The following is a 22890-nucleotide window of genomic DNA, read 5'->3' as shown; positions in this document are numbered from 1 at the left end:
TTTTTTTTTGGTTTTTCGAGACAGGGTTTCTCTGTGGCTTTGGAGCCTGTCCTGGAACTAGCTCTGTAGACCAGGCTGGTCTTGAACTCACAGAGATCCACCTGCCTCTGCCTCCCGAGTGCTGGGATTGAAGGCGTGTGCCACCATCGCCCGGCTGAGAAACCCTTTCTTGAGAAAACCAAAAACAAAAAAGGAATTGGCTTTTTCTAATACAAATGACAGAAAGGACTGTTCTTCAGGACTGGTGATGTGTCCTCTGTTGGGGTAGCGCTGTCCAGAAGTGCCCAAATGTGGAGAGGTTCCACGCAGATAGGTCTGGATGTTTATATAAAAGAGGGAGAGCTGAGAACACAGCGCAGTGGTACAGCAGTCAGTTACCAAGTTTGTGCAAGGCCCTGTCCCCTCTCACCCGCTGCAGGATTAGCTTTCTAGATAGGTTGTGTGTGCGCATGCAAGCCAAGCATTTGCTGGACTAGGAGCACTGTACTAGCGGGGCAGGTTTGCTGATAATTGTTTTCTCTGTCAGGCTGAACTTGAAGAGACAGGTTGGTAGTGGGGTTGGGTGCATAGATTTCAACCTCTCAGAGGTGGCCTGTTGTGAACTTCTATTTCCCTGGTGTGTGTATGTGTGTCTGTGAGCAACTTGTATTTCTGGATGATCAGGAAAGGTGAGTGGCACTTAGTGGTGACCTCTTTGTGTGGAAGCTTGAGCGGCTGGTCCTTTCTGGGAGCCAGCCAAGCTCAGGGTATCTGCTTGAGGGAGTGTTGTTTTCTGGCCTAAGATGTGGCACCACCCTCTCTTGCTAGTCAGTGCCTGCCAGTAACTTGGGTCATGTTTCAGTTGTGTGACAGGAGCCCAGTTCAGGCTCCCTAGTGCTTCAGGCAGACAGGTAGTTGGCCTCATACAAGAGCACCGGCATGGTTTAAGAGTCTAGTTGCTCACATCAGAGAAAGTTCACCCTGGTGGTTCTTTGCTCAGCACGCCCTCCCTTTGTTGTCTGTGGTGACTCCCACTGTGTTACAGAAATTTTCCAGATTGCATTTAGAAAGAATGATGGGTGTTGATTTGTGGATCTAGTCCCATCCAGAGTGCCCAGGAAAAAGGATAGGATGTAGAAACCATGTGACCAGGGTTTTGAGCCTGTCTGCTTCCTGCTAGCCAATGGCTGCCGGGTGCGAAGGTGTGCCTCTGGCCTAGTTGAGTGATGATACTAACCCTGTAAAGAATGTCTGAGCCCCTTCACCATTGGAGACATGCTGGCCCCTGGCAGCCAGTGGCAGACCCTGGATTCAAGTCCGGAGAATTCCTCCCTAGTCCTTGCATCTCTGAGGCAGCAACAAGGAAGTTGGTGCCCAGGGTAGCTGTGTGCTTGGTTTGCAGGTAACCAGGGTGTGGTGTTCTGGCTCTATGACACCTGTCAGGTTGAAACAACTCTACAAATGCTGTTTCTCCACTGCTGGAGGACTTGTTGGGTTGAGCAGGGTGGGTCTCAGAGCCTGAGGTTTGGACTGAGACGTGCTGGTCCTCCAGGATCCTACCTCTATGTGCCTTGTCACCGTCCTTAGCAAACTGTGCGGAGTGTGGCAGGCCTTTGCCCTGGGCCTGTTCCTGTGCTTTGTTCGGTCTATTAGAAACCGAACTTGCTGGGTGTGGTGGTACACACCTTTAATCTAGCACTTAGGAGGCAAAGGCAGGTGGATCTCTGGGTCCTAACTCAACTAGGGTTACAGGGAATGATGGCTCCCTGTCTGCACTCAGGAGGTGGTCCATTGTGGCTGTGGAGAAGGCGACTAGGACTCTCGTCTGCCCACGGCTTTCCCACCTCTGGGTCAGTGTGGTGTGGGCCTCCTGCTTTGTCCTCCGCGTGCACGCCCTTAGCTCCTGGGCACAGGTTCCTCTCAGTGTCTTGTGCTCTGATCATTAGCATTGGGATTCTCCTCTCCTCCATCGCTCAGATCCCACTGGGAGTTTGCTCTTTCTGGGGTTTGAGGACTTAGAGCAGCAGCAGTTCTCAACCTGTGGGTCACGACCCTTCTGGGGGTCGGGGTTGAAGGACCCTTTCACAGGGTTTACCTAAGACCTCTGCAACTCACATTACGATTCATAACAGCAAAGTTACAGTTATGAAGTACAATGAAGATAATTTTACAGTTGGGGTCACCACACACGGAACTATATCAAAGCTTGCAGCATCAGGAAGGTTGCCACCCCACTGGCTTAGAAGTGTTTTCACAAGGCATCCTGATTTGCAGTGGTTTTGCGGCAGGTGTCCAGTGCCTAACTTGCTGCAGGCTGCCTTGTAGTTATAGGTGTTGGCACTGCCTGGCCCAGAAGCAGTGCTCTGGCTTGGGCGTGGGGGAACAGGGCTGGGTCTCCAGCGTGAGCTTGCCTGTGCTGATGGCGCTGCCACGCTCCCCATTAGACTCCGCACCTTAGTTCAGCAACTATCTACACCTAATACTTGCTTGTTCTTTGAGACAGTGACTTATTATGTGACTGACTGGCTTGGAACTTGTCATCCTCCTGCCTCGGCACATACATAGAAGTTTCCAGAAACCACAGGGTGGTGAATGGGCCTGTGCTGGCGTGAAGGGGCGTGGCTTCTGTTGGCTCCCTTCAGATGGCCAGCTCTATGTGGTCACTGCAGCTCCAGGCTCTAGGCCAGTGACAGCCCAGTGTCAGGAGCAGCCAGTGCTGCTGCATTGGGGCAGGGTTCCCCAGTCCCTCTCCTGCCCAGGGCAACCTGGTTGTGGAGTGGCTGGCTGCTATTAGGGCTTGGATCCAGCCATGCAGGGATTCTGTGGACTTTGGCCTCACACGGCGGGTGCCAGGTTTTATTCTGAAATGTTCTAAAACACCTTATTTCTATAAATAAAAAACCATTATTTCCCTAGAAGATGGCTGCTCTTGAGAAGGTTTTGCAGGGGTGCTGGGCAGGCAGAGGCTACTTAGATGTTATCTCAGCTCTACCTGTGTAGTTCGTAATTGGGCACCAGGCCAGGACCTTCTCCAAGCGCAGTCCCTTGGGAGTTGTGGGATTTCCAGGCAGCTCTTGGGTCAGGGCTGGAGTCACTTCTCTCTCCTGGGAGTTGGTGCTAGAGGTTCCTGGAAGAGCAGACTTCACTCTTTCTTGTAGCTCCTTGAGCCTGAGAGTGAGGGACTGAGCAGGGGGTGGGGGTGGGAAAGCCTTGGAAGGAGAGAGCCCAATAAGATCCCCACCCTAAAGAACCCAGCCTTGTGTGGACAGGGAGCTTCCCAGAGCCCGTGGGAGCTGCAGGAAAGGGAGTTCCGCAGCTGATGATACAAGAGCCGCCTGGACTTAGAGCCCCAAAGCTGAACATTTGAGTTTTGTTCTAATAGTGTGTGTGTTCTTTGTGAAACATGTTAAGCTATTTTGTGAGACAGCAATTGCTTTGTGTGTTTGCCATTTTGACTCCTTAGCTCATTACTTCCTGTGTATTCTGCTTCGGGGGCAAGCTATTAGGGCTATCTTGGTACTTTTTGGTTTGGGGAGCTTGCCCTGTTGAGTAAGCTTTGGGAGCGACTGAGCTATCTTGGCTTGCAGCAAGTGTCTGTAATCATCTGCCCTTTTGTGGTGGAAAAGCCTCTCCCTTGTTTAACGCTCCCCGTCTCCTCTGTGAGTCTCACCTGGGGCTTGGCAGTTGGCAGCGAGTTGGGCTGGCACCCTTTCTCAGTGCTGACAGGAGGCTCTGGCTTTCCGCAGCCATGGATTTCCCCCAGCACAGCCAGCGTGTCTTGGAGCAGCTGAACCAGCAGCGGCAACTGGGCCTTCTCTGTGACTGCACCTTTGTGGTGGATGGTGTTGACTTTAAGGCCCACAAGGCGGTGCTGGCGGCTTGCAGCGAATACTTCAAGATGCTCTTTGTGGACCAGAAGGATGTGGTACATCTGGACATCAGTAATGCGGCAGGTACCCTGTTGGGGCCAGAGCCTCATACCATGCAAGGCCCTTTTAGGGCAGTGCCAGCAGGCATGTCCCACCTAACTCTATGGGTACCAAGTTTATCCCATCTCTTACTGGATGTGGTGTAACCAGGGACACAGGTTCACAATATGATCAGGGCAGAAAGGCAGTGGGACCAGCATTATTAGCAAGGATGGAGCAAGGCTGGCCCTAAGCCCTCCTCATCCCTTTCTGTAGCCAGGCTAGTCCTGGGGCTGACAGCCAGGCTGTGTTAAAAATGATGAGGGCCTAGCTAGGGCTGCGATGAAGGAAATAAAGATGGACCAATCCTAGGTCTGTGCTCCCACCCAGAGCCCTATGATATGTTTTTGAGATGACCAGGACGAGGTATTCTCTTACTTTATAGATGCGGACACAGACATGCAAATGTCAGGTGACGATGTCTTGAAGGTCATGCTGCTAGATGGGATGGGGTGTCCCCAGGCGTATCTTTTTAGCAGCTGTCCCTAGCCCAGCAGACAGATGCTGGAGGCTTACTGCTCAACTGTCCAAAATGTGTTTCTGCGGTCTGGTGGAGAGACCATTGGTAGGCCCTGAAGTGGATCTGTGATAGCTGTCCTGTCCTTGACAGGCTTGGGGCAGGTGTTGGAGTTCATGTACACTGCTAAGCTGAACCTTAGCCCGGAGAACGTGGATGATGTGCTGGCTGTTGCCAGCTTCCTCCAGATGCACGATATTATCACAGCCTGCCATGCGCTCAAGTCACTTGCTGAGCCAGCCAGCAGCCCTGGGGAAAATACAGAGGCCTCAGCTCTGGAAGGTAAGGTCCCTGGCAGGCTGTTCCTGAAAGGGGTCAAGGAACTTGGCTTGTTATGGAGGCCCTGTCCCTGATTCTGGGTCTCCTCACTGGGCCTCAGATTCCTCGTCCACCTTGGCGTCTCTGCAGGGTGCTGGTAGAGGTTGGCCAGGCACTGCTGGAAAGGGTCCCACACCTGCCCTTTCCTACCCTTGAGCAGCAGAGAGCAGGAGCCACATGTGGGTCACTAGGTGCCCGGGAGCAGAGCTCTCGTCTGACCACCTGTAGCTGCCCTCCCAGAGCTCCCTGGCTCTCAGGGTGTCCTCAGAAGCCTGCAGTCTCCCATCATGGGCAATAAAAGGATCATGTCCCCTCCTGCTGAGCACTGACACACACCCGTGTAAGGTAACATCACTTGTGGTGCTGTGAAGTCAGTGTCCTGGGATAAGGTGTTCCCTGAACAAACCAGTGAAGCACTGAAGTCCCCAGGGGCACTCAGAGGAGCCACCTCATCCCTCTGGCAGTGGACACTTGATGGAAAATGACAACTCTGTCCTGTTCTGTCTCCAGGAGACAAGAGAGCCAAAGAAGAGAAGGCTGCTGCCACCATGCTGAACAGGCTGGACCAAGCAAGAAGCAGTCCACACGCAGGCTCAAGCAGAGAGCTCAAAGAGGAGCGGGGTGGCCAGGCAGAAAGTACAGCTAGTGGTGAGTTGTGATTTAGTCCTCATGGGCTGGCTACCTGGAAGAAGGGGATGCACAGTAGGAAGCTGCTTCTGTCCACCACCTACCAGCAGCCCCCAATAGCAAAGGCTTCATGGCTGGGAGGTTGGCACGCGCTCCGATAGTTTTCTGGCTCGTGTCTAGCTCAGTTTGTTCTGCAGGGTCTTCCCAGCCATGGAAGAGCCCTATTTGGCCCCTGGACAGAGTCCCAATCCATCCCTCCTCAGGTGCAGAACAGACGGAGAAGGCTGATGCTCCCCGGGAGCCTCCACCTGCAGAACTCAAGCCGGACCCCACGAGCGGCATGGCTGCTGCAGAAGCTGAGGCCTTGTCAGAGAGTTCAGAGCAAGGTGCCCTCCCCACAGCCACACATACCGCACTGCCCTCTTGGACCCCTCTTCCCGCTAGCCTGTCCTGCTTGCACAGCATTCACTTGAGTTTTTCTTCTTTCTTGACTCCTGAGCTGTCTTGGGTGCACATCCCCTCCGTGTTTCCTTAGTCTATAAGCATTCTGACGTAGCCCTGGGGCTCAGCCCTGGGCACTGCACGGTGCGTGCTTCCCACAGCCAAGCTCACAAGGACTTACTGGCTAATAGTGCCACATACATCTCCCTGAGGTCTTACATCCTCCAAGTAGCAAATACTTAGGAGACAGATCCTAGAGCCACTGTCACCTAAAGAAAGGCATTTGTGAAGTGGAGAGGGAGTTAGAGCAGACCCAGAAGGTACTCTGAGCCCAGCCAGGTCCCTCAGTACCCTCTCTTCTCTGTGCAGAAATGGAAGTGGAACCAGCCAGCAAAGGAGAAGAGGAACAAGAGGAAGAGGTCTCAGGGCCTGCCACAGTCAAGGAAGAGGGGATGCATCTGGAGAACGGGGAGACCCCTGAGGAGAATGAAGAGTCTGCAGGCACAGACTCTGGGCAGGAGCTTGGCATGGAAGGCCGGAACCTGCGCTCAGGCACCTATGGGGATCGCACTGAGTCCAAGGCTTATGGCTCCATCATCCACAAGTGCGAGGTGCGGGGCCGTGGGCGGTGCCAGCCCTGTGCCTCCAGGGTCTCCGCAGCCCCTCACGCACTCCTTCCTGCTGCGCCTGCAGGACTGCGGGAAGGAGTTCACGCACACGGGGAACTTCAAACGCCACATCCGCATCCACACGGGTGAGAAACCTTTCTCATGCCGGGAGTGCAGCAAGGCTTTCTCAGACCCCGCAGCATGCAAGGCCCATGAGAAGACACACAGGTACCCACCTTGCCTCCCCCAGACTGGGGGCCTCCCTGGACCCTGCAAGACCCCTTCCTATGACCTAGCACCTTCTGACCCACAGCCCGTTGAAACCCTATGGGTGTGAGGAGTGTGGCAAGAGCTACAGGCTCATCAGCCTGCTGAACCTGCACAAGAAGAGGCACTCGGGGGAGGCCCGCTACCGCTGCGGGGACTGTGGCAAGCTCTTCACCACTTCAGGCAACCTCAAGCGCCACCAGCTGGTGCACAGTGGCCAGAAACCCTACCAGTGCGACTACTGTGGCCGCTCTTTCTCTGACCCCACCTCCAAGATGCGCCACCTGGAGACTCACGACACCAACAAGGAGCACAAGTGCCCGCACTGCGACAAGAAGTTCAACCAGGTGTGCACCCCTCCCTGAGCCAGCACCGTAGGGTCCTGCTGGTGGCTCCCCAGGGTTAGCACACAGCAGCCACTGTATCTGTGGCTAGGGACTCTCCTAGGATGGGACCCTGAAGAGCAAGCCATCTTAGAGCAGGTTCTACTGCATTTTCCTTCCACTGCTCTGCCCCTTTGAGAGACCACAAAGTCCATTATTTCCTGGTTCAAGGGTTTGGGGAAAAGCCAGGTTCCTAGGGGACCCTTCTGAGCCCCTGTCTGGGTGCAGGTGGGGAACCTGAAGGCCCACTTGAAGATCCACATTGCCGATGGCCCTCTCAAGTGCCGGGAGTGCGGGAAGCAATTCACCACCTCAGGTAGGCCCAGAGCACCCTGGCTCCCCGCCCTCGTCCCTGGGCCCCTGGCAGTACAGCACACCAGTCTCGCCCCTCATTTCCAAAGGGAACCTCAAGCGGCACCTGCGGATCCACAGTGGGGAGAAACCCTACGTATGCACCCACTGTCAGCGGCAGTTTGCTGACCCAGGCGCGCTGCAGCGGCACGTACGGATCCACACGGGTGGGTGAGGAGGCCCCGTGTGGGCTGTGGAAGGGGCACAGGGAGCTGAGTGGGTGCCAGTGCCTTGTGCCTCTGCCCCAGGTGAGAAGCCGTGCCAGTGTGTGATGTGTGGCAAAGCCTTCACTCAAGCCAGCTCCCTCATCGCCCATGTGCGCCAACACACGGGGGAGAAGCCCTACGTCTGTGAGCGCTGTGGCAAGAGGTAGCGGCCTGCCCCTACCCCAGGGAGCATGAGGCCAAGTCCCAGGCTGTGTCCCAGAGTGGTGGGTACCCCCCCAAGCCCCCCAACACACACATCAAGGCTCCTGTGGGTCAACATAAGCCCCTGATTTGTGGCCCTGTAGATTCGTCCAGTCCAGCCAGTTGGCCAATCACATTCGCCACCATGACAACATCCGACCACACAAGTGCAGCGTGTGTAGCAAGGCCTTTGTGAATGTGGGGGACCTGTCCAAGCACATAATCATCCACACCGGTGAGCATGTGCTGCCTGCCTCTGTCCAGCCCTTCCCAGCCCATTTTGGAGGCGACGGGTAGTGGGGGAGAGGTAGGGAGCCCTGTGTCACACTTGCTTACAGGTAATCTTGAAGTTCAGTTCCAATGAGGACTCCACCTGCCTTGGAGCTTCCAGGAGGAGGTTGCTACTGAGGCACCTGTCAGCACTGGTGGCTGCCAGAGAACTTGCTAGAAAAGACGGGGCTTCTGGGTCCTGGGAGGTCTACAGGTGGCAGGATGGTAACTCACCTCCCCCCCAGGAGAGAAGCCTTACCTGTGTGACAAGTGTGGCCGTGGCTTCAACCGGGTAGACAACCTGCGCTCTCACGTGAAGACCGTGCATCAGGGCAAGGCGGGCATCAAGATCCTGGAGCCAGAAGAGGGTGGTGAGGTCAGCGTGGTCACTGTGGATGACATGGTCACACTGGCCACGGAGGCACTGGCAGCAACAGCGGTCACTCAGCTCACAGGTGTGGACTGTAGAGGCGGCAGAGGGTAGCCACAGGCAGCTTGCCTTGGTGGCAACAATGGGGTAGGTTCCTGTGGCTTCTGCCTCAGGCCCTGCTGACTTTGCCCACAGTGGTACCAGTGGGGGCTGCGGTGACAGCTGATGAGACGGAAGTACTGAAAGCCGAGATCAGCAAGGCTGTCAAGCAGGTGCAGGAAGAAGGTGAGAGGGGCAGTCTGGGGCATGAACGCCGGTGGACCCAAGGTCCTTCCCATCCTGACCACAGCCTGCACCTCCACAGACCCCAACACCCACATCCTCTACGCTTGTGATTCCTGTGGGGACAAGTTCCTGGATGCCAACAGCCTGGCCCAGCATGTTCGGATCCACACAGCCCAGGCACTGGTCATGTTCCAGACAGATGCGGACTTCTACCAGCAGTATGGGCCAGGCAGCACATGGCCAGCTGGGCAGATGCTGCAGGCTGGAGAGCTGGTCTTCCGTCCTAGGGATGGGGCTGAGGGCCAGCCCACACTGGGAGAAACTCCACCCACAGCTCCAGATTGCCCACCGCCTGCAGAGTGAGCAGGTGGCCCTTTGACTGTTTATTTAAGGATGGATGGCACCCTGGGACTCAAGGTGCTCCTTCCCCAATCCCTAGAGAGAATAAATTTGATTATTTTCTAATGTTGTCTACTGTCCTTGTGTCCCTGGGTGAGTGGGTGGGGAACTGTCATCTGTGTAGCTCGTACTGCAGAATGGTTAACACTAGCTCAGGGACCAACCTGGCTTCCTGGGACATCCTGAGGCCCGTCATGGAAAGTAGAGCTCCATACTGTGTCTTAAATTATTTAGGGTGTGGGCAGCACCCTGTGGCTGCGATGCAGCTTCACTCGCCAGCCCCAGATCCAGACAGCCTAGGGCCTTTAGCCAGAGCAGCAACGCCAGAGCAGTGTACAGAACACTGGCTGGCTTTTCCGTAATCCAGAGCCTAGTACCTGCTTTACCGAGGCCACAGCGACGCCATCCTGTGGCAACACTAACTTGCTGCAGGTTATCATCAGGTTGGCAAGGAGAGAAGGGAAGGGAGCAAGCAGCCAGAAGCCTCAATGATGGGATCCCATGGAGCCCCACTGAACTGGAGACAGACCTGCTTTGTAGCCCCCCAGGTCCATCACCCAGATGGTGCCACAGTTCTGGTTTTTAGTTTTTTTTTTTTTTTTTGTCTTGAAGCAGAGACGGAATTAACAGCCCAGGACTATTGGGCTCCTTGCTACCAGGGAGGGGAGAAGGGAAGCAGGCATTCAGTATGAGCCTAGAGCAGGAGCTTGCAAGTGGGTAGGGAAAGGAGGGACTTCATTATCAAAACCTGAATGGCTTCCCAGTGGCCCAGAAGAAACAGGAGCGAGGGCCAGCATTGACGATTCCAGTCTCCAGTACAAGGTGAAACACTCTCGTTCAGACGTGGGGTGGGAGCTACTGTTCTGGCAAGCCAAGAACCCTGTGGGTCCCACTTGAGCGACAACCACATTCACACTTTAGGTGTTTTGTATTTTTTAATAAAGTTTGTAATCCAATGGACACACAACAAAACTGCGCTGAGAAAAACAGTTTCATAAATTAATAAGTGTTAGGAAGTCAGGGAGAGGTCCAAGTCACAGGAAGAGGGAGTTGGCCAGGTCTTTTTGTACAGGTGCTGTGTGACACTTCCATGTTGCCGGAGTTGGGACCCGTGCTGTAACGAAGCGCACTTATACAAATGAGTGACGGTATAAAGTCTGAGTATGAAAATAAGATTTTCTTTGAAAACACATTTTTGGCACAGATTAAAAAAAAGTATGTCAGGGAAATTTGATTTAAGTCAGTATTTTATATATATATATATTATATATATATATATTTATATATACACATCCCAAGTTCTGCACATCCGACCAAGAAAGAAAATCCTTCTGTTCGCTTTTACTCAACTGTAAACTGTACATCTGATGAGTCGAAGGTGGCGGCGGCGGCAGGAGAATTAAGAACAATGACATGTCCGATGAGCAGGGAAGAAAGGAGGCGACAGGGCAAAAATACCCAATGAAATGTTCCTTGACACCAAGGCTTCAGCACAAGTCCCGAGTCCTGCATGAGAGTCCGCAGTGTGCTCCCGTCCACATGTCCAGAGAGCCACACCTGTGTTCGCTGTGCAAGTCACTAATTCAGTGCAAAGGCTGTTCTGCTGAACACAAACAGACTCCCACTGTCTTGTTCCTTTTCTCCGAACGAGGAAGGCCAGCCCCTAAGGTTTCTGTGAGTCCATGGGTTGGTGGTCTGTCCTGGGCGAGAATTTCATGTAAACATACAAGCAGCACCACCCCCAGAGGAGGTCTGTCCACAGAGCCGGGTGGGCGTGAGAGCCAGGGCAGTCTGCCCCTCAGCAGCTTCCCCTCTGCCTGGCTGGGTTGTCCACGGTTCTGTCCGTTCATCTTTTCTGCAGCAGAGCCTCACACAGAGGCAATAACGATCATGAGGTGGGGAGAGATGTTGGAGATGCTAGCAAGGAGGTCAGGGGCCAGGCGGGAGAGGTGACTCTCCGAGAACTCACAGGGTGGGAAGATCTGCAGCACATAGGCGGGCTGGAGGAGGAGAAACAAAGTGGGACCCCTGTCTTCCATGACTGCCCGGCCTTAACAGCCCCCTTCCCCCGCAGTGAGACATCAGGACAGGGTGTCATCAGCTACTATAATTCAAGGTCAATGCCTCCCCAACCCCACTCCCCTTCTTTCCAGGATGGGCAACTGGTGGCCATTACCCATCTCCTCTGGGAACTCCTAGCTGGGTCAGCCCTCCAGCCCTGACCTAAACTGGTCCTAGCTGTGTGTACAAGTGTTGGGTAGGGATGGGACAGTGGACCAACCTGATTGGAGCCAGGGTTTGGAACATTGATAATCCCCGCTGCCTGCTTGGCCTGCAGGTAAGTGATGAAGGCAGCCTTGAGGGACTCCGTCTGGCTCACCACATCCTCCTGGTCACGACCACAGGGCAGAGCCAGCAGCAGACAGTAATCTGTTTCCACCTGGAGCAGAGGTGAGTGGTTAGGGGTCTCCTGACTAAATAGCATGTGTCCTACCAAAGGAGCCAAGCATCTCTAAGATGGCTGTGTCACCACACTAACGTGTGTGCGTATGCATGAGCGCAAGCATGTATGCTCACTTCTGAGACTAGAGGTATTTATTTCTCTACCCAAGTCGAGTTTGTCCTTCATAGCCCACTTCAAGAGTTATCACAGCCAGGAGTTTAGCCCCGAGGCTGCCTGTTCTTCCCTCCCTGAGTATTGCATAGGCATTTACCAGGGCCCACAAGTCTTACTGTCATCCTCCGGGCAACCCCTTCCAGCTGCGAGGCCTCTAGCCGCATCCTTTGGGCAATCCTCAGCGGGGGACCGCCTTCAGAGAGAGGCAGAGACCGATGGGCCAGGACATTGTTGCCAGAGACGAAGTGGAGCTGCACAGCGGCCGTGTCGTTCTTGAGGGCCAGCAGGCCCTGCCACACGATGGGGTATTTCTGCTTACCAGGAAACAAAGCAAAGACGGGATCATGGCATGCCCAGCACGACCCTGGAAGCAGCTTATAAACTAAGAGATTGTGGTACACTTAAGACAGAACAGAGTATGGGTGCACCCCTCGCGGTCCTGAGTTCCTTGCTCGTGCTCTCTCTCCTTCTGCTTCTGATTTGGACCTTGAGATTTCAGTCGGGTGCTCCATTGTGGGTCTCTGTCTCTGTCTCCTTTCATCGCCTGATGAAGGTTAATATTCAGGAGGAAGCCTATTATGATTTTCTTTGGGTTCTCCTTCTTATTTAGCTTCTCTAAGAACCCGAATTATAGGCTCAATGTCCTTTATTTATGGCTAGAAACCAAATATGAGTGAGACCATCCCATGTTCCTCTTTTTGGGTCTGGCTTACCTCACTCAGGATGGTGTTTTCTATTTCCATCCATTTGCCTGCAAACTTCAAGAAGTCAAGGGGGATGTTCTATCGGGAACTCACCAAGGCCAGCTGGCCTGGGTCTGAAAAAGCCCGGGTTAAAACCGGTCTCGCTGAACATAGTGGACAACGAGGACTACTGAGACCTCAAGAACAATGGCAATGGGTTTTTGATCCTACTGTACCTATTGGTTTCATGGGAGCCTAGGCAGTTTCGTGGATGCTCACCTTACTAGACCTGGATGGAGGTGGGTGGTCCTTGGACTTCCCACAGGGCAGGGAACCCTGATTGCTCTTTGGGCTGACGAGGGAGGGGGACTTTATTGGGGGAGGGGGAGGGAAAGGGGAGGCGGCGGTGGGGAAGAGACAGAAATCTTTAATAAATAAATAAATAATTAAGAAAGACAGAACAGAGTCAGGGTGTCAAGAGCAGCCTCTGCCCATCTTACCTTCAGAAGCTGGACCATATCCACAGGCCTTTGTGAAGTCAGGTGTGGAGAAGAATCTTGTTTAGGGGCTGGCTGGGCTTCAGTGTGAGACAGAGCCAGTCCAGGTGGGGTGCTTGTGCCCGAGGCCACAGGGACAAACAATGGCTGCTTTGGGGCAGCCTGAGAAGGAAGAGGGTTTGGGAGGTCTGGCTTCATGGAGACTGACACAGGTGAGGGATGGGTTGGCTGCCCTGTGTCCACTGGTGCCTTCTGAACCTGAACATGGGGCTCAGGTGGCCGGCTGGCAGGGACAGCTGAGAGACGAGGCTGCTCTACCATTCCTGTCTGAGTCCCCTTTGCTTCTTGGGAGACCTGGGACATCTTGCTACTCAGCGGCTGGACAGGCTGGCTAAGTTGGGAGGGCTGGCAGGGTGGAGCAGGTGGTGCAGGCTGCGTGGGCTGCGTAGACGGGGCAGGCTGCGCAGGCTGTGCGGTCTGCAAGGGCTCACCTTCAGGAGGGCCCTAGAGTTGGGAAGAAGACAAAGGGGGCAGTCAGGATGGGCTGTGCATACACCCCCAGTTCCCAAACAAGAACTCAATGGACCAGAGGGAGGCACCCTTGTCTTACAGTCAGGCCACAGAGGAAATAAAAACCAGTGGAGCTGTGTTCTCACGGAAAAGGCCACCTAACATGGCAGGAGGCCCCGTATAAAGTGTCTCTCCACACCCAAGAGCTGTGGTATGATCTGAGCCACTCCTCGCTGTGCATTTAGGAAGCCCCTCCCCTTCCACCTCCAAGGCCTGTCTAGCTTGTCTGTACTTTGCTCACGATCCTTGCTGAAGGTCACTGAGTGTCTGTGAGTGCACGACGGGAGACACACACGAGTGCAGTTCACCTCTTTCTACTTCTACCAGGGTTCTGGGGACCAAACTTGGTTGCCAGGCTCACATTTAAGCAAATGCCTTCACCCACTGAACCGTCTTGATGGCCTACCTGCCTGTCTTTCGAAACCACAAAGCTCCCGAGCACATGCCCAATCGGTAGGGAGGAAACCTGGCTTCCTCACCTGTGCAGAAGTCTTGGTCCTGGAGGGTAGGCTGACGGAGGAGGCGACAGGAAACTGAGTGTGTGTGAGCTGAGCGGGGGCATGGTAGGTGCGGATATCTCCGTACCTATATTCCTGGAACAGCTCACCGCTGGAGTGCACAATCTGCACCCCATGGGTCACAACCACAGGTGGGGTCAGAGGCAGCCCCTGAAGCTGGTTGCTGGGGGTGACTGTGAGAATGCGGGCTTCACCATGGGGGTTAGGAGCAGGGGTAGGCACGGGGCCAGGGGCCGGGGCAGGGATTGCTTTGGCATCAGAAGTCTTAACGGTTTCTTTCACCAGCTGCTGGGGGGCCTTGCTGGCTGGTGGCACCTTTACTACCCCCTCATTGGCCCTGGGCTGCTCACTGACAGCAGTCACATGTGGGTGCACCATGATCCTCACGTCTCGGGGCACAGTGTACGGGTGTAGTCGGTACTCAGACTGCATGACCAGCACTTCTGACTGCACGGGGGCTGCAGCTCTAGCCACAGGGAGGTGATAGTGGACTTCTTCCTCAGGAGGGTGCTGGGTGGCCAGGGCAGGCACACCAGCTGTGGCAGGCTGGGGTGTGCCCACACGCTGTGGGGCCCTTGCCTCTATCTGCTGGGGCTGCAGAGGGGCCCGAGGAGAGTGCAGAGTTTCTGGCCGGATGCTGTAGGTGATGCTGGGTAATGTGGGTGTGTTCATTCTCACCTCACCTTGTGAAAGGTGACCAAGGGACACGGTCTGAGTGATGCTGTGGGGTGGCATGATGACAGACTGCTCCGGGTGGATACTGGAGATGAACTGGGGCACTGGAATGCCTGCAGCCAGCATGACGGTGGCATTGGTGGAGAGTGGTGTGGATGTGGTGCTGCTGGGATGGCATGCCCTTGGGAATGGGCCTGGTGTAGGCCCACTAGGTCGAGGAGGATGTGTATCTGGCTTTGTGGCTGCCAAGTGGGAGATGGTTCGATCTACTGGGGTGGTGGGTCCCGAAGGAACATGGTTCACTTCTGTAGGCAATTTGCTGGGCAGGGCAGGAGGGTGGTGGGGAGTGAGGGTGGGCCCCAGGTTAGCTGGCTGAAGGACCTTGGTCTCTATTTTCAGAGTGACGGGGTCAGCAAGTTTCTTGTTAGTGGTGACTATGCTTGGGGTGAGAACAAGCTGGTTGTGAACCAGCACCGGGGGTGTGTTGATGCCCTGAGTGAGAACCTTCACTGTGCCACCTTGGGTGACAGGCGTGGACACTGAGAGGTGAATGGGCTCAGGCTTTTCCAAGGACGGACGGTCCGTCTTCACAGAGGAGATCACCGGAGAGGCATTGTATGTCTGGGCGGTCAGGACCAGGGTGGAATGGGTGGCCACATTTGCAAAAGCTGAAGGGGTCTGAGGGCCTTTGGGTGCAGACTGGGATGGGGTGACAGAATCTGCTTTCACCTGGGACTTAGACACTGACTGCTGAAACTCAATGTCCATTGCACTGGCTGGAGGGATCTGACTGATCTTGGCACTGATCCGCTGTGGGCCTTCCGTCTTCTGTCCTGAGTAGCTCAGAAGCACGACTCCTTCTGAAGTGTTCACACGCAGCCCTGCACCAGAGCCTGTGTCTGCTGGACGCTCATCAATCACTGACATAGACCCAGGGTGGAAGCGACTGTTCTCATTGCTGCTTGACCTCTGTTTGCCCTTTGCTGATGGCGCACTCACTGCACCTGTCATAGCTGCTGTGCCTGTTGTGGCGGTCACGCCACATGCGGCAGTCACTGCACCTGCAGCAGCATTCACAGGAGCCGGGGCAGCGTTCACCGTGCCCACTGTGGCACTCACTGGAGTGGTCAGGACATTGACGGGCCCAGTGAGCACATTCACAGGCCCCTTCAGGAGATTCACAGGCCCAGCAGGGGTGCTCACTAAACCCTTCAGTGTGGCCACTGAGCCCTTCACAGGACCCTTTAAGGCATTCACTGGGACCAGAGAGACATTCACCAGGCCAGTCAGGGCACTCACCAGGCCAGTCAGGGTCTGAGGAGCGGGTTTTGCCAAAGTTATCTTCTGCGAATTCTCCAGGTCAATGCTGACAGGCATCCGGCTGATGACAGATGTGATTTTAGGGGCAATGACCGGGGCCACCTTCTCTTTGTCAGCAGCTACTGGGACCTCTGAGGGCTGTGTGTCAGAAGCATTTGACACTGGAGTTGCTGACTTTTCTTCTAAGGGAGGATGTTTGGGTTCACCTGGAGGGACTGGTGCCTCGTGCAGACAAGGAGCAGCACTCACGGGCTCTGCAATGGCTGTGGTGACACTTGTGGAAGTAACCCCGGTGGCAGATACATATTTGGGGTCCATGAGGATCTTCCTCAGTGTGCTAGAGCTGGTGTCCACGTCAGAGGCCTTTGTGTCTGGGGGAAGAGCTGGAGATGGGGCAGACTGAGCCTGAGGCTCCTCCTGTCTGGTGATCCACTCTGTCACCTTAGTGGGGGGACTCTGATGTGGGACTCCCCCAGGAATGACAGGGGGTGGGAGCTTTGCTATTGTCACTAAAGGAATTGTGGGTGGAGGTAAGCTTGAGTCACTGGGTGGGGTCACCGGATCACTTTCGATGATTGAATGCACCTTGAACCTAGCCTGGGGTTCATCATCCACCAGCGATGGCTGGGAAAGAGGTGGGAGGTCAGGGGGTGTGGGTGCTTTGCATGGAGTCTTTTCTTCAACACTGCTTTCCTGACGGGGACTCTCAGCAGGTGGGGTCTTGACTGGGTCAGAGGTGCATTCCTGAGGAGGAGGGGACTGAGGCTTTTCACTCTGCTTTTCTTCCTGGGGAGCTTCTGGGGGTGCTGCTGTTGCCTCATTAGCAGCAGGGCTTTCACTTTGAGCCTGCTCGGTCTCAGAAGTACGAGTCTCTGTAGCAGCGACCACTTTCTTGTTTGCATTCCTTTTTCGGCGTCGTGTCTTTTGACGTCCTTTGTCTTTCCGGGGAGGAGTGACTTCCACTTTAGACCCCTTGGCTTCCTGTACAGACTCACTGCTGTTCCCTCTGGCTTCCTTGGTGTCTGCAGAACCTGCTGAGGGGTTCGAGGCACTGCTCTGTGGGCCAGAAGACTCTGGAACAGCATCTGCCGCTGAGGTTCCAGATGTGGCACCAGAGGGCCCTGGCTCCGTTCCTTCCTGTTGATGCGGCTGAGATCCTGAGGGGAAGGAGGGAGACGCAGACAAGTTTTCAGGCTCTCCAGAACTGTCACTGATGATGGAGCCAATGGCCGCCGCCAGTTCGGTCTCACTTGCCTGGTGTGCAGGCTTGTGGCCGTCCTCCACAGCAGGGCCTGCAGGTGTCCCTGTGGCTGCTCCCTTGTCAGCTGCACCAGTGGAGGGCTCGGCGAGCTTTGCAATATTCTCCACGGCCTGTTCCAGCTCCATCTGCTTGGCTAGCTGTGTGGCTCCTGGGGACACCGTGGAGGCAGACACATCTTCCTTCTCTTTCTCAGGACCAATTGGGTCATGTTTCAGCTGAGACGAGGAGACACTTTCCCTTGGGGGGCTCTTGTTTTTCTCAGGAGAGACTGCCACAAGCCCAGCTTCCTTGTCCACAGCCTGCCCTGCAGCCCGGGTGGCCATTTCCAGGCTTTTCAGATGTGCAGCCCTGTCCATTGCTGACCTGGTGCTGCGAGCACGTCCCCTCTTTGGTTTGGTTTTCTCAGGAGGCAGTTTTCTCTCCAATGTCTCGACTGGGAAGGCGTTGGGTCCATTTTTGTCTGTGCTGGTGTCTCTCCTGTCACGTTTGGCCTCGCTGGCTGCTTCTCTGTCACCCCTGGACTTAGTGTTACTTTCTCTCGTGTTCACCTGGGCACCACCCTCAGCAGCAGCCTCAGCTTTTTGCTCGCCTCTCCCCCTTTTCCCATGGGGCCCGCCAGCGGCTGCAGCCTTCTGAGACCTCGGAGACCTCCACCCCTCAGCAGGCTTGGATGTTTCTGCTCGCTCTTTCGTCTCATGCTCTTCATCCTCATCAGCACGCCGGCGAGTTTTAGGAGGCCTTCCCCTCCGAGGGGTGGTGGGAACTACCACGGCCTCCTGCAGTTCCCGTTCCAATCTCTTCCTGGTCAGTCTGGGCTGCTCAGCAGGCTCTTTAGCTGGAGAGCGGCTTTCGTGATCACCCATGGTGGCATAAACGCTCCTGACATTCCGGCGCCTGGTTCGGCTGAGAGGCAGGCTAGGCTCAGGGAGCTCAGGGTCCCCTCCAGAGCTTTTAGATGCAGTCCTTGTAATCTTCTCCGCCTCCATCTTCAGTTCTAACAGCTTCTGTGCTTCTCCACGAGGAGAGCTGGACCGCTTCAGCTTTTCCCGGTCTATCCTCTCGCTCTTTCTGGTGACGGGCTTCTCCACGATGCTTGCGACAGCTGCCTGGACCGGTGTCTTGGAACGCTTGCTTTTGTTTGTTTTCTTGTCTTTCGCAGAGACTGGAGGATTGGCCTCTACATCTTCAGACGCTGGGGGCTGAACTTCAGGCATAACTTCAGGTTTCTGAGTGACACTGGGTTCAATGCTCGGAGCTGCATCTGGCTTCTCCACTCTTAGCTCTTCAGCTTCCTCAGACTTCTGAGTTAGTTTTGAAAGCGGCTGGGGACTGCTGGGTTTTGGATCTATATTGTTTTCTATCTTGGAAATTGCAGTCCCAGGAGCGGGAGGCTCGGCACTCACAGAAGGGATGGGCTCAGTAGCTGGGCTTTCTTGAGTAGCCTGATGCACCACTGCAGGACTTTCTCTGGAGCCTTCTCCTGGGGGTACCTCTACCTGCTTGGGCTGTTCCATGAGGACAGGAACTGGCTCAGATGCCAACTTTGCCTCCTCCAAGATGGGGGCTGGCTCCACAGGCTTCTCTTCTGCCAGCAAAGGAGCCTCTGCCATTTTCTCAGCCTTCTCTGGTGCTGATGATGCTGGTTCTGGTGTCACGGGGGTGATTGCAGGAAGCCCAACTGACACGGGGGCTTTTGGCTCCAGCTCTTTAGTCTCAGTGGCAGGTTCCGGGGTCTTGGAAATATACTCTGGGTCCTCCTGTTTCTCAGCCTCTTTGGGCTTCTGGTCCTTCTCCTTTTCTTTCTGCTGCATCCGCGTGAGCTCCATGAATCTGCTGTGGAACAGCACCACGGGCTCCTGGACCGAGTCACTCATGCTGTTGGCTCCGTCAGATGCTTGTCTGCTGTACAGCCTTCCAGGAGGGAAGTCGGACTCCTCGCCCTTCCTTTCAAGATGCTGCAGCCGCTTAGAATCTTGTTCAAAGATGGAGCTATGTAAAAACCGAGAGGCAAACAGTTCTTGCCTCTCCTGTTCCTCTTCCCTGTGGTCATCCTTCTTATCATCCATTTTCCCCTCTGAGTCAGTCCTGATTTTCTTCTTTTTCAGGTACCAGGATGGAATAGGTCTTGGGGCAGAGTCAACCTTTTCTTTATCTTTGTTATTTCGAAAATTAGCAAAGCGGGAGTCCCAGTCAAGAAAAGACCAGTTTTCTTCACGGGATGAGGAAAGAGACTTAGCTCTTTCTAGCAAAGCTTTAGTGTCTGGTGTGATTGTCTTATCCAGAGCAAAAGAATAAAATTTATTTCTTTCTAAAGAACTAGACAGTCTTTCCTCTCGTTCACGTAGTTTGTCGTCTCTGTCCCTCAATAAAAAAGACAGCCGAGGGCTGTCGTAGAAGGTAGAGGCCCTGGGTGACTGGGATTTGTGCTCAGCATCCTCATCAGAGTCAGAGGGCACCTCGCCAGGTTCCAGATCTCGCACAGACCTCTTCCGTAAACTGTCTCTCTTGATTATGCTGTTTGGAAAACTCACGTCAAACCTGCTGGGGTCCTGTTTCCCCTGAGGGTCCCAACGATGCGGGTCCTCTTCAGAATTCAAGACAGACAGCTTTATTCTGGCCATGTCCGCCGCATGTTCTCTCTTGCTACAATCATAAGGAGTAAATTTTAAGGTGTCTTCTCTCATTGATACATTAGAATAGGGGAGACCCTTATCATCCACTTTAGGGGACCCTTTTACTGACATTAGCTTAGGGGAACTCAGGGTGTCGTCATCTTCATGGAAGGAGCCATGGCGGACGCTGGGAGAACAGCTGGTCCTTTCAGAGTCCTCACTGATCTGCCGTGAACTTCTGTAATTTCTCTCCCTTTTGGTACAGATGTCAAAATCAACATGATCCATCCTTTTCTTTTTGCTGGGGGGTGAGTCGTCAGTGACATCCTGGGGGGGCTTGCCGACCTCATGAACAAGGCTCCGTCTTTCATATTCATCTACATCTTTTTTAGGACTGCCAAACTTCTCAGACTTGGCTATTTCCATCTCCATCTGCTGTTTTCTGCGACTCTGTTCCATCTGTTTTCGGTAACTCTGTGTGTGATCAATGTCAATGCCAAGCTTCTCTTCAGCATTTAGTGCGTGTGGCTTCTCCTGGCCTGCTTTATGCTCGGATGGCTCCTCACGAAGACGGCAATAGTTTTTCCTGACTTCCTCTTTCTCCGGCCCTTGATTATCTAGGAGCTGCAGCTGTTTGGGCTGAGGTTTTGAGGGGATGGCTTTTTTGGGCTGGGCTTCTTGACTTTCCACAGATGCGTGTATTTGATCTCCCAGGCCTGGGTGTCCATCTGAGCTGGGCTGTGAGCCAGACCCTGAGGAGACAGCAGCAGGCTCCTGGCAGTCTTTGGGGCTGGGAGCCGAATTAAGTCTGTCCAGCTTGGTTTTTTTTGATTCCCTTTTAAGGATTTCTTTTCTCACGGGCTTTCGTTCGGACTCGCCTTCCCTCACCAGAACACTGTCTCTTGACACATCAGGCTGCTTCTTTAGAAGCACTCGAGTGTCCTCTGTCTCAGGGCTGCTTTTCTTGACTTCTGGTTTTTGCTTTTCTGCTTTCAAGTTGGAGTCTGCAAAGCGCCTTTTCCTTGCTTCAAGCTTCTCCAGGTCCACAGCGCTCAGGCCCTCAGGCGTCTGCTCCGGTTTGAGGTGCTTCCTGAGTTTAGGCCTGCCCTCCTTATCCACCGACTCTGCGTGGCTGGAAAGGGCCTTTTCCCTCAGTGCTTTCCCTCTAGCGGACTCCACTGTAGACGAGTCTGACTTGGCCAGCTCCATCTGAGAGGCCTGGGACTTCTGCCCCGGGGCTGAAGGTTTAGCAGTGTCGTGATCAAATCTGGCTTTGAGCTTTTCCATCTGAGGGTGGTCAATGACTTTCCCCTCCTTTTCCTTCACTCGAGTCAAAACCACACAAGGCACGAGCTCCAGACGGTTCTTGGCTGGCCCTTCCTTGTCGGCTTTCTCTCTGCTCAGTTTGGTAGAACTCCGGCTTTTCTCAGGGCTCTGCTGCTCTCCCTCGTTCTCTTGCTCTGTCTCGGAAGACTGAGAGCTAGGAGAATGACCTTTTCCTTTCCGTCTCTGCCTGTCAGGTTTGTCCTTTTCTACTTTTTCCTTCCGAATTATTCGTCTCTCCCTCTCCACTCTCTCAGGATCAAAAGTTCGTTCTTTATCCGTCTTTTCGTTTTTTGTATAGCGCTCCAATCGAGCCTTCTCCAGTTTATCGTACCGTGGTGGGGACACTGAGCTGCAGCTCCCACTTCGCTCTGAGGACCGGCGGTACAGTCTCCTCTCAGAGTCACTTGGCAATCTCTCCGAATGTGCAGGAGACACCCCAGGACTCTGTGGACGACGCAAGTGGACTGGACTCTGACTTCGCTCAATGGGCCTCCTTTCATGGTCCCGGTCAACCTCAAATCTCTCCCGTTCTCGCTCCCGTTCTCTTTGCCTATAGCTGTATTCCCGAATATCTTGTTCATAAGGATCACTCCTATATTCTCTGTATTCTCGAGGGTCATCATAGTATCGGGACTCATAATATTCTCCTTGGTACGTTTCCCACTCGGAGTAAAAGTCTCTCCCTCGAGCTGGATAGTCCCTCCTGGAGTCCTCAGGGTAGGTGCCCGGAGTCCGAACACTTTCATAGTATGTCCGATCTTGGCTGTAGTCATAGGATCCTCTTCGTTCCTCTCTACCAAACATCAAAAAGATTATGTTAGCGCTTCTGCTTCTCAACACTGTAGTCTCATCTCCGCAATCCCAGCTCATCACAGGCAGAGGCAAGAGGACAGCTCATGGACCTCTCTGGGGCGCACAGTGAAACTACCTTACTCAGATCTCTAGAATCATTTAGCATGACTTTTCCCTTGCTCAACTGCAGGTGTTTAGCAGCAACTCCTAAGCTAAGGATTAAAAGCTGACAGCTTAAATAAAATTCGAATGTAAAATGCTAGGTTTTTACCTGGAGCCCTGGCCAGGAACTCTCTATGTAGACCAGGCTGGCTTCCAACTCACAGAGATCTCCTGCTTCTGCCTCTAGAGTGCTGGGATTAAAGGCATATACAACCATGCATGACCAGCATTTGTTATAAAAGAAACTCAATAATCTCAAATAAATGACAAATATTTAAGAAGACCCACTTGCTGTGGGACAATGGTCTTTGTACCCTGTAAGGATTTGTCTCTTGTACTTGCTTAATAAAATGCCAGCAGCCAGGCAGGAAGTATAGGCGGGGCAACCAGAACAGGAGAACTCTGGGAAGAGAAAAGGCTGAGTCTGCAGTCATAACCCAGACACAGAGGAAGCAAGATGAGACTGTCTTGCTGATAAAAGGTACCAAGCCATGTGGCTAACACAGATAAGAATTATGGGTTAATGTAGGATGTAAGAGTTAATAAGAAGCCTGAGCTAATAGATCAACCAGTTTATGACTAATGTAGACCTCTGTGTTTCTTTTTTTTCTCTTTTTCTTTCTTTCTTTCTTTCTTTCTTTCTTTTTTTTTTTTTTTTTGGTTTTTC

General features: G+C 53.8%; 2 protein-coding genes across 5 annotated transcripts in view; one reads left to right on the top strand and one right to left on the bottom strand.

Moving 5' to 3' along the window:
- Zbtb17 (zinc finger and BTB domain containing 17) overlaps window positions 1–9256 on the top strand; it is a 19718-nt gene extending 10462 nt beyond the window's left edge. The window contains exons 3-16 of one of the 2 annotated variants that reach the window (XM_050155557.1): window positions 3726–3932; window positions 4558–4746; window positions 5293–5430; window positions 5673–5795; window positions 6220–6461; window positions 6544–6686; window positions 6772–7072; window positions 7337–7424; window positions 7510–7626; window positions 7708–7828; window positions 7971–8101; window positions 8382–8591; window positions 8702–8791; window positions 8871–9256. In XM_050155557.1, the coding sequence (XP_050011514.1) occupies window positions 3728–3932; window positions 4558–4746; window positions 5293–5430; window positions 5673–5795; window positions 6220–6461; window positions 6544–6686; window positions 6772–7072; window positions 7337–7424; window positions 7510–7626; window positions 7708–7828; window positions 7971–8101; window positions 8382–8591; window positions 8702–8791; window positions 8871–9154 (2382 nt within the window). In that variant the 5' untranslated portion in view covers window positions 3726–3727 and the 3' untranslated portion in view covers window positions 9155–9256. The remainder of the gene's footprint in view (window positions 1–3725; window positions 3933–4557; window positions 4747–5292; window positions 5431–5672; window positions 5796–6219; window positions 6462–6543; window positions 6687–6771; window positions 7073–7336; window positions 7425–7509; window positions 7627–7707; window positions 7829–7970; window positions 8102–8381; window positions 8592–8701; window positions 8792–8870) is intronic. The other variant, XM_050155566.1, reaches the window with a different exon arrangement.
- Window positions 9257–10112: 856 nt separating this feature from the next.
- Window positions 10113–22890, bottom strand: part of Spen (spen family transcriptional repressor) — a 75623-nt gene continuing 62845 nt past the window's right edge. For 2 of the 3 annotated variants that reach the window (XM_050152000.1, XM_050152009.1), the window contains 5 exons: window positions 14037–22062; window positions 12991–13491; window positions 11924–12118; window positions 11472–11630; window positions 10113–11190 (listed from right to left, as the gene is read on the bottom strand). In XM_050152000.1, the coding sequence (XP_050007957.1) occupies window positions 11059–11190; window positions 11472–11630; window positions 11924–12118; window positions 12991–13491; window positions 14037–22062 (9013 nt within the window). In that variant the 3' untranslated portion in view covers window positions 10113–11058. The remainder of the gene's footprint in view (window positions 11191–11471; window positions 11631–11923; window positions 12119–12990; window positions 13492–14036; window positions 22063–22890) is intronic. The other variant, XM_050152016.1, reaches the window with a different exon arrangement.

The sequence above is a fragment of the Alexandromys fortis genome, unplaced genomic scaffold, assembly GCF_014885135.2.
Source record: "Alexandromys fortis isolate MF-2015 unplaced genomic scaffold, M_Fortis_MF-2015_v1.1 scaffold_26, whole genome shotgun sequence".
Taxonomy (NCBI): Eukaryota; Metazoa; Chordata; class Mammalia; order Rodentia; family Cricetidae; genus Alexandromys; species Alexandromys fortis.
Note: the sequence above shows the minus strand (reverse complement) of the source record. Positions and strands in the feature narration are given on the sequence as shown.